Source organism: Suricata suricatta, chromosome 5 (assembly GCF_006229205.1).
Source record: "Suricata suricatta isolate VVHF042 chromosome 5, meerkat_22Aug2017_6uvM2_HiC, whole genome shotgun sequence".
Classification (NCBI taxonomy): domain Eukaryota; kingdom Metazoa; phylum Chordata; class Mammalia; order Carnivora; family Herpestidae; genus Suricata; species Suricata suricatta.
Genome location: NC_043704.1, coordinates 88,498,253 through 88,508,986, shown reverse-complemented (window position 1 = coordinate 88,508,986; position 10,734 = coordinate 88,498,253). Strand labels below are relative to the sequence as shown.

Here is a 10,734-nt window from a genome sequence, read left to right as displayed (position 1 = left end):
TAATATCAAAATATATTTTATTCTGGACCTCTTTCAGATCTGATTCAAATTACAGTTGTCAAAGCAATACAATGCAAAGGGAAACTGCAACAACAACAACAACAAAAAAAAATGTGCCTAGAAAGGATAAAAGGATCATTGGGGACAAATCATTGTGATGTGGAACCAAAATACATCAGAAGTGTAATTAACATGGTCCAGGACAGCATAGAACATCTATATCAGTCTTCCTTACACAATAATCATGAAAACTGAACAATAAAGTTCTTTAACATGTACAAAAAACTGTCATGGGCTGGTTTACACTTTTACAACAGTTTTAAAGTTAACTGGATAACTAAAGAAATGATGCAGACATTTTAATCCAGTGCTATAGGTAGGCTCACAGAATTAGACCCAAAGGATTTGTAAAAATCAAAATTAGAACATTATAGCTACAATGTCAAAGTCAGGAAAGAAGAGAATTACTTCTGTATTTAGGGATTACAGAGCTACAAAATGCAGTCTGTGTTTGTTTTTAATGAGATGGAGAAGTACATCAGACTAGATACAACATGCAGAATGTTTTCTTGAACTTATCCAGAAACTCCAAAGAAAACATTGTGAAACAGCTTACTAGAAAGAAAAAAAATATGCCCTAGTTATTCACCCTGCTTCAACATTGTCAACGTAAAGGCAGAAATAAAGAATGCTATTAATACTTCAGAACTACTGATATAAGACATCAAATTTCTAACTCAGTGTATTAAAAAAAGTGAACACTTCCTCTTTTTCTCTCTCTTCTACATTTAACTAGAATCATGTTAAAAAAATTGATATTGAATGTGACACTTCAGAGCTACTACCGGAAGGAGTAATTCATAACTTCCCTACCCTCCTTCCATCCCTGCTGATTTAGAAGGAAAAACAAACAAAAACAAACAAACAAAAAAACCAACCAGGGTCTCTTGTAGATTTGCTGCTATTCCCCAAAATGTTGGCATTTGCTGCCATGCCACAATGTTGGTCCACTGAAATAGAATTTCTGTGGAAACAGTCAACAGTAATTCACCAAATGCAAGTACCACCCTTAGCATGTGAGAATAAATGCAGGTTCTATAGAAATGTACAATGTGCTTAAGAAAATGAAAAAGGTTTTGAAAAGAGTAAACAGCACTGCATTTGAGATTTGTTTTTCTGCTTACTTAGTAAAATTGAACATTTTTGCTCACGTAAGGACAGTCATTCGTGATTCCTTTAAATAGCAAAAATGCATATCCCTCTTCAGGCCTCTATGCATTAATAGTTTACATTACTCTTAACAAAATCATTCTACATAAACAGATAGCTCCTTAAAAATAGTACTCTCTCATTAAATCTAATTTGACAGAAAGAAGTTTAAGGAAAAAAGGAGTGCTTTATATGTGAAAAAGTACAAATCTTTGGCCTTTCTCTTGACATTTTTATGTCAAAAAGCAAAAAACCTTCATGTAATTCAATCTAATAATTACTTTTTGCACCATAATTTGTTTTTTTTTTACACCACAAAAGGAGGCACTTTCAGTATCTGTAAAAGGTGTTTAATCCTAAAACATATTTACCTAGAGAATTATTAATTAAAACAGAATTCAATATACTCTAAAATCTATCAGGAAATTAAAAGTTACCATTTCTAAAAGTCATTTAAAGTCAATGATGGTACCTGATCAATGACAGAAATGGGGATTGGAACAAATATAAGCATGTGTCAGATTTCCTACCTGGAGAAGAAAAGAGAGATTCCTTTATGAAGTTTAAAGTTTAAGAGTGACAGCTGCTCTTTCTTTATTCTACTTTAATCAGTGAGTATTCTATTCATTCAAGTTTTCCTTTCTATTTTTCCTTATAAGTTTCTTACAGTAGCTTATACAACAATGATATATAATGAATACCGATAGAAAATCTATTAGAACCAGTTGATCTTCAGGAGTAAGTTCTCAGAAAAAAAAAGGAAGAAAAAATGAGCCAAGAACGTCAAATACAGACTTTTGCAGGCTGTGAAACTTGGTCTCCTACAATCGAGTTACTGCTCAAATTCGAGGCAATCTTACTTTTGTCTATTGGAGCAGCATGGTGGCACATCAGCAGGCAATGATGATGTTGAGAACAGCAGCAAAAATAAACAACTGTATGCTCATAAAGAACCCAAGCCTACAAAATGGATACCTTTCAGATAAAGTTTATACTTAAAAGACCCAAGACTTCAGGATAATAAAGCTCTGTATTTATAATCTTTTAATATGTCCTATTGTGGCTATTATGCTTAAGTAAAATAGCTAAAGATTAAAAAAAAAAAGAAAACAAAAGATGACAATACCATAAAAATGTAGCTGTCTATTTTGGCAGCTATATTGCAGAACTTCTTGACTATCTTTTAATCAGCTGGGGGGAAAAGTCAATAACTGTATGCAAATGAATAAATTGTCCATATCAAAATACAAAAGTACTATCAATAATCACTCTGACTTTCAGATTTAAATTCAGTGCAATTGACAGATGCATCGCTAAAGGAAAATGCAGCTTAAACCTACTCAAAACATTTGTGTCTATTCCTGGGAGCACATTTAAAAATTATTGCACAGATTTTTAAATTTTTATTTATTTTTTTTTAAAACAACAACAGAGGTTAACCACAGATGTGGACCTCTAGCAATAAAAGCAGGATTTCAAGTGCCAGATACTCAGCATATTAGGTTTCCTACATAAGTCACAGGGTAATAGTTCTAAATATCTATAATGTGATCCAAAACCCTAAAAACAGCTGGCACAAAACCATCATGAATGACTGCCTCTCTGGATGTAAATCTTAAAAAATATTATTACAGTATCATAGTCCCCACTAACAATAACTGGGGTACATATAACAATGTATTGTGAAATTAAGTGTATTTATTCTCTTTACCAATAGCAAATGCTATCCTACCTTAGTAAAACCAAGACTTGCTTCAAACAATGCTGTTTTGTAAAAATAGCAAAACAATAAACACTGAAAATCAAAGCTGCATTACTTGGGCTAAATCAGTTTCTACTTAAAACATAGATTAAAATTTTAGTAGTAAAGGCCTCAAAATAATTAGTGACAGAAATAGTGTTATAAATTTGCTAAGCTTACTAATAAGCAACTCCTTAATTATAATCTTTTGAGATACAAATTTGACAACTATTCTCTTCAAAATTGACACTTGTGGATACTTACATTAATCATGACAAACCCTGTTGATCACACATACAAACAAAGCCCCATGCTCTCATTTGCAAATTCTGTGTATTTTAGCTTTTAGTTGCAGGAGCTTAAGAAGAGGTTTGCTCTGATACCTATATCTTTAAGAAAATACTTGATATTATAAACAGAGTAAAAGACATGATACAGTAGTGATTATTGAAAAAAAACAGCAGCTTAAATCTATCCATATTTGAAAAAAATGTAGTCACAAGTACCACGAATGCAGAATCGGAGCAGCAGGGAGGTTAGTGCAATTATACTTTTTTTTCTTTTTTAAATTCTGAACCACTGCTATTTAAAAACACCTTGAAGCAAGTCTTTTGTTTTAAAGATTGTTTTTAAACTAAGGTAGCAAACATTTTGCCATGTAATGGCAGTGTTATATGCCGTTATCTTGCTTTGTATAAAGAAAAACAACATGTGAGATTTTTAATACTGGAGTTTGGTTACATTACATATTTCAGCTTCTACACAGAATGATGGACACTTTGAGAAGCTAATCCTTATCCAGAAACATTTTAATCTCTTAAAAAAAAAACAAAGCAAAACAAATAAACAAACAACAAAAAAGCCCAAACCTACTTTGCTCCTTTTCACAATAGTGCACATTTTAACCATAATTTAGTTATGGCTACAAAACATCAGAAGATTTTTTTTTATGCATCTTCTCTATGATATTAAAAAAAATTGTGCCCTTCTAGTCTTTAATTGGCAGAAATATGTCCCAAAAAAGAAACTATTGCATTTAAGCCACATCACCAAAAAAGAACAAAAACAAAACAATAAAGAACAAAAACAAAACAAAACAACAAAAAAAAACAGAGCATAATATCCTTTTACTGATGTGTCTTACAGATTGACATGACCAAAAGTCATATATTTTCATTCACTTTCCAATTCCCCCTTCCACAACATGCACCAATTGAATATATGCTCTGGGAGCCATAAAATGTACCAAACATCTATCTCTTCAAAAGAATGCATTAAAATATTTTTAAGAATTTTTTGTTTAAAAGGTGAAAAAAATATAAACAAGAAACTGATTCACTCCCTTACTTCATGCATCCATAAACTAAACCGAAAACAAAGTTTAAAAGCAAGAACAAACTACTGCTGCAAGTTTTTGTAAGTCCATTTTCTCTGTACATACAAACTGCTCAACTACTGAAGGGAAAAAAGAATATAATCCATGGTGTCTTCTGATTCAAAGGGGAGTAACAAGGCTGTCATTAGTATCCAAAAACTGGTACACATATGGGCTGCTTTTACAACGCATATTTCTTTCTCTTCTGTTTTTCATATCCAAAACTTCTAAATGCTATTTTAGGGGCACAGCAGATTAGATTCCAGCACTTGGTGAACAGAATTCACAAGCTGTGACAAAATTCTGTCATCTTCAGGGTGCAATTTTGTTTATATACACTGTATGTATATATTTCTTTTAGATTTGGCTGTAGTGGACTGGCCATGGTTCAAGTGGGACTATAGCAGTACATGGGTCAGGGACAGTCATTTTGGCTATGTACACATTCATAGTCGGTCCATGGCTTCCAACTAGTAGCGCTATTTCCGAAGGTCTAATACACAAACCTGTAAGAAATTAAAATAATCAGCCACTGTGTTAAGAATTTCATTGTACATTTTTAGTTTCATGTTTTTATAGTACAGTTTGAAGTCTGTTCACAGTGTTCCTAGTTCACGAAACTGGTAAAGCAACAATAATCATGACACTGGGCACTTAACCAACAGAAATCAGATAAATCGTCTAAGTAGATGGAGAAAACACCCACGGGCTGATACTATAGAGAAAGAACCATGGCTAAGATTTTGAAGATTCACTCTCTATTAATTAAAAAGGAGAAAAAGTATGCTCAAAATAGACCATTTCCTATCTCTTGGACCTAAATGAAAAGGACCTCATATTATATTAAGCTATAGCTTCAGAAAGCAGGTAATGGGCTAATACCCTATCTTCCCTTTGCTTTCAGAGCTTTGGAAGCCACAACTAATGTTTCTATAAAGAGTTGGCCAACCTCATCCTGTAAGTCTCTCAGTATCACACATTCCTCAATGCAGGACTCAACTGCCTCTACTCCCCCTTCCCTGGGCCACCAACACTCTTCTGCAATGAAGACAAGGTAGAAATAAGCATTAAAAATTCAAATCTCTCTCAGAGTGGTATTCCGCTATGGTCGATTTCACTAATGAAGGCTTACATTAAAAATAGCTGTCTATTCTTGATTATGAAGATATTCTTCCAACAAACATAACCTGAATTCTGTTTACATTATTTGAATAAAATACACATGAAAAATATACAACCTTCAGTTAAAAGGACTGAAACCATTATCAGAACATTTTGAAAGGAAAACTTTTATAGTCAGGACCCAAATAAGCCACGTTTATTTACTATGCTTACACACCCACCCCCTTGGAAACACTTCATTATACTTACTGAACCATCTGATGCACTGGCTCCAACTTTGTCTCCTGCTGCATTCCAGCAAACTTCAAAAATTCCACCTGTTCCCCTATAGCTGTGAACTAGAGCACCTGTCTAAAAAAATGAAAATCAGATTTGTAAAAATGAGAGCCTATATAAATGCAAGTCCAAATATTGAGGTAAAAATATTATATGGCTATATGTCTAGCAATCAGAAATAGAATTTAGCTTTGACTCCAAAATAAATACAAGCTTTGACACACTAGAAATGTGATTATGAGGATCTTTCTATAAAAAGGTAACACTTGCCTGCTCTCAACACATCACACATCTCATACATACACACACACACACACACACACACATTCAGTTTCTCTAGTATTGATAACCATTCTTAGCTAAGGTATCTTTGGCCTCTTTGACACAGTTAATAGCTAGAAGTAAACATTCAACGTATGGCTTAAAATAAATTGTTGTTGCTGTTGAAGGATGCAAGAGTCTGGCCAACATGTAGAGAGACAAAATTAAGTCAGAATTTCTTTGACAAAACATCCCGAAGAGAAAGTACAACAAGCTGGTAAAGACAATTGCAGTGTAAGTCTGTTAGTTACTCCTCGTGTACTGAGTAGCCCCTAAACTAGGGGAGATATAAAAGAAGCTAAGGAATACACGTGCATTACTCCTAAAAGAGGCTAGAAATTCAAGAGAAAAAAAAAGAAACCAAAATCATGCAGCCGCCCCCATGAATATTTAAACCTCCATAAAAAAAAATCTATTCCCCTAGGAAACCAGTCATTAACCAAGGCAAGAAGAAAGGTTCTGCCATAAAAAACTGAAAAACAATGAAAAATATGCTTCTGGTGTTCTGTCCTGACAAAGCAGGAAAGGATCTCTCAGCTTTATGACAACCAGAAAAGGTCAAACTAGAGGGAGCAGATCTAAATAAAAATGACATGGCAGCAAGGCATGTGCTGTAAACACCTTCTCAGACAGCCAATCCGAACTTAAGCATTGAGCTAGAGTCAGTTTTCCTTTGCTTTCCTTTTCAAAGTCAGTCTGCTGGTACTGCAACACCCAAAGGTGTACTACCACAGCTGACCACACTGGGAGGCCCACTGTTGTTTTTACCTCCACCTAAAGGTTTTCAAAATTTAAAAGATTAATGAACAAGTGTAAGCATAGTAAATCTTGAGATTACTTCCATGGCTAATTAGGAGAAAGGAGTGGCATCAACAAAATCTAAAATCTTTTGATGAACAGAACGTTAAACCTATAGGGCAGTAAATCTGGGGGTCAAAAGAAATCCAGCTTTCTTTCAAAAGCACTTCCTAATTTCTAAGCTCAGATTAAGCTATAATTGAACCAAAACATCACTGTCAAAAAGCTAGAGCTAGAATATTCACAAAGGCCAATGGGTCATTAGCACTACTCAAATCTGTATATATGTCCAGACCAGACCTTAATTATTTATCTGTGAAATGCTGAGGTAACAGATCATATGGATGATAATCCAAGTGAGGAAAGAAATAAAAACTAGATTTATATATGACAAAAGGATAACTTTCTTCTGCACTAAAACTGCCTAGATGCATTTTACTATTTTCAAACTAAAAAGAAAAAATAAAATGACATTTTTTGATATGTAGTTGTGATACAGCTAAATAGTATGGACAGCTGCTCAAATGCCCCTAAGAACCTATCAGTATCTTCCATCAGAATCTTATACTTCCATACCCAAATTTCATTTAAACTGATTTTCTCATAACAAATAAATGACTGAAAATGTACACAACAGGCAAATTATCTATATATTACTTTTAGAAAGCCTCTGCTATTCAATCACAAAAAAAGACTAACTTGAAGCAAATACCAAGGGGAAATAGAAACTATTAAAACTAATAAGAGAGCTCAGAGAGGTGGATGAATTCAGTCTCAATATGCCAAAAATTCATAATGTTCCAAACACAAGCAACTACCAGTAAGTAAAAGGAATATATTTTTAAAAAGATGCCATTCATGGTTAACAATAGTATCCATAAGACACTTCAGAATAAGTTAAAAGATCTTCATAAAGAAATTATAAAACTTTAATGAAGGGGATAAATTTAATAAGGGGAGATTCATAAAATTACTTATTATAAGTATGTTAATGATGCAGGTATATAAAAATACAAATGTCTATTAATGGAGTACTAGAGCATCTATAAACAAACCACAGTAGGAACTTGGTATATCAAAGAAATGGCACTATCAAACAGCAAAGGGATACACAGTGCTGAGACAACTGGCACTGCATTAGCTATTAAGTTAGATTTCTACCTCACATCATACATGTATAAATCAGCTCCAAAGGACTTAAAAACCTAAATGAAAAAATAAAATAGTGAGAGTATAAAAATGAAAGAATCTTAATACTTTTATTCCCAAACAAATTCAGGAAGTTACTTATAGGGGATTAAGGAGAAAATGGGAGCAAGACTTCACAGTGCATACCTTTTTAGTGTTTCAAGGGGACCATTTTAATGTATAATTTAATCAAAATGATACTTGAAATTGATGATTTATGCAAAAATAGTCTGACCAACTATGATGATCAGCTACACGAAGAGTTACAGCCCACAATAATTTATTATCAGTGTGGTCTGACCATGTAAGAGCTGATCACTGATTGATGGGGAAGAGGGTGAAAGGGTGGGAAGAGAGTCACAAATGTCCTTGTACATTTTGTTAACTGCTTGTGCGTTGTTCCTTCAAAGACAATTCTTTTAGAGAATAAAGAAATTAGAGTGCCTGGGTAGTTCAGTTAGTTAAGCACTGGACTTCAGCTCAGGTCGTGATCTCACAGTTGGTGAGTTTGAGCCCCGCAGTTGGTGAGTTCGAGCCCCACAACTGGCTCTCTGCTGTCAGTGTGGAAACTGCTCTGGATCCTTGAGATCCCCCCACCCGCACATGCATATGGTCTCTCAAAAATAAAACATTTTACAATATCATAAAAATAAAGAAATTACATCACTTATGTAAACATGTATCTTGAACTCTCACATTTTATGTCTGCAAAAATGTTGAGGAAAAAATAATACAATCTAAATTTATTTCCAAATTCTGTTCTACATCAGGAAAACATAAAATAACTTCAATTGGTTTCAGTCTTCATCTTTATATTCAAAAAAAGTACTTTAAGAATTGAACTACTGTCATCAAAGGAATTACAACCAAAAGAAAGAAGAGTATTTCTATAGGCAAATGCTTGTTATACCTATGAAACCATGTGATGATGTCAAAAACGGAGGCATACCTGTGTGTTCCAGATGTGCACACATTTGTCAAAGGAACCGCTTGCCAGGTACCTGCCATCAGGACTAAAAGCCACACTGTACACAGGCTCTTGGTGTTTTGTCAAAGTATGGATGCAAATTCCTCGGTCTACGTCCCATAATCTAACAGTAGAATCGAAGGATGCACTGACAAAGGAGGAAATAAAACGACTTTAAAAACAATGAAATATACCAAAGTCCTACCCACAATCTAGAATATTCAGTCATTCCTAGTAGCTAGATACAAATTCCTTACTAAACCAGATTGGACTGTTAGGAAGAAAGTATCTGGAAGCAAAGCTGGAACAGTAGAAGAGGCAGCTTAAGGGCATCTCCAAGTCCCTAAACGCAAAACAAAATGAGCTAAATTCACCATATGCCTTTCCCCCAACCCCCCCTTTTTTCTTAACGTACGCTCCATGCTCACTGTGGAGGTCAATGTGGTGCTTGAACCCATAACCCTGAGATCAAGACCTGAACTAACTGACTGAACCAGACAAGTGCTTTTTCTTACTAATTTTTTCCTTTTCTCCCTCTTCCTCTTTAAATAATTCTTTTATATTGATTGACCCATGGTTCTGAACAATGTATTGACTATATTTAATTTTATCTTTTTTTTTATGCTGAAGAAACATTATTGCACTATACCTCAATTACTTGGGTTTTAATCAATACTTGATTATCATCAGTAAATATTTGATAACTCCAGATATTAAAATCCATTATGGCCTGAAATAAGAATAAAACTATGGGTTTAGAGGTTCCCATCAAAAAATTATCCCTTGCAGGATACATTCCCATTTCATTAATTCTTTCCTAACTTTGTCATATGTATTAGAAGCTTTTTTTTTTTTGTGGCAGACTCAAAAAAGGAGGAGTAAAACAGAAATATTACCTTGCTAACATAAGGTTGGCATTTGGATTATTTGTCCCTGGCCCTGTTGGACTCCATTTGATAGTATAAATTTCTTTATTATGTGCTTGCAAATCATGGACACAATTGTCTTGTTTCATACTCCATATCTAAATAAAAAAGAAAAATGTACAATTACATTTTCCCATACAAAGGGTACATTTACAATACTACTTTGCCAATCCAAAATATAAAGTAGTGTAACCAGAACAATGACGAGAGCTCAAGGGAATATTTGGAAAGAAATTAAAATGTAGAATATATTTACCACTCTTTTAAAAATGACAAATTAGCTTAAAGTCCTTTCCAAATGTTCACTATTGTGAGGTTTCAAGAATGAATTAACTGTAGTTCTAAAGATTAACTTGAGAACTTCAGATTGTATAAACTTCAACATTCAGTAAGTTCCTTGGACAATGATCCTAAAAATTTTAAGGCATTAGTTTTAACACTGTTCTCTAAATAAAAGATCTACATTATAAATTCCTCTCAGAATTTAGAATCAGAAAATGTGTTATAACAGAAGAGGGCAAACAGAACTTGAATATAATACAATTCATGTATGACACCAAAGCACAAGCAACAAAAACAAAAAGCCAAATGAAAATACAAAATTAAAAAGCTTCTGTGCAACAAAGGAAACAATAAAGTAAAAAGGAAACTGACAGAATGGAAAAAATATAGGCAAACCACATATCTAATAAAGGGTTAATTTTGAAAAAAATATAAAGGACTCCTACAACTCAACAGTAAAATTCCTAACAATCCAATTTAAAAATGGGGAAATAACTTGAATAGACATTTCTTCTAAGATATACAAATG

At 33.6% G+C, this 10,734-nt stretch overlaps 1 protein-coding gene across 6 annotated transcripts in view; it reads right to left on the bottom strand.

Annotated features, from left to right (window-relative positions):
• The window catches only part of TBL1XR1 (transducin beta like 1 X-linked receptor 1), a 176,140-nt gene continuing 165,406 nt past the window's right edge, over positions 1–10,734 (bottom strand). For 5 of the 6 annotated variants that reach the window (XM_029939854.1, XM_029939855.1, XM_029939853.1 and 2 more), the window contains 4 exons: positions 9,894–10,021; positions 8,980–9,145; positions 5,697–5,798; positions 1–4,831 (listed from right to left, as the gene is read on the bottom strand). In XM_029939854.1, the coding sequence (XP_029795714.1) occupies positions 4,805–4,831; positions 5,697–5,798; positions 8,980–9,145; positions 9,894–10,021 (423 nt within the window). In that variant the 3' untranslated portion in view covers positions 1–4,804. Of the gene's footprint in view, positions 4,832–5,696; positions 5,799–8,979; positions 9,146–9,889; positions 10,022–10,734 lie in introns of those variants that run through there. The other variant, XM_029939857.1, reaches the window with a different exon arrangement.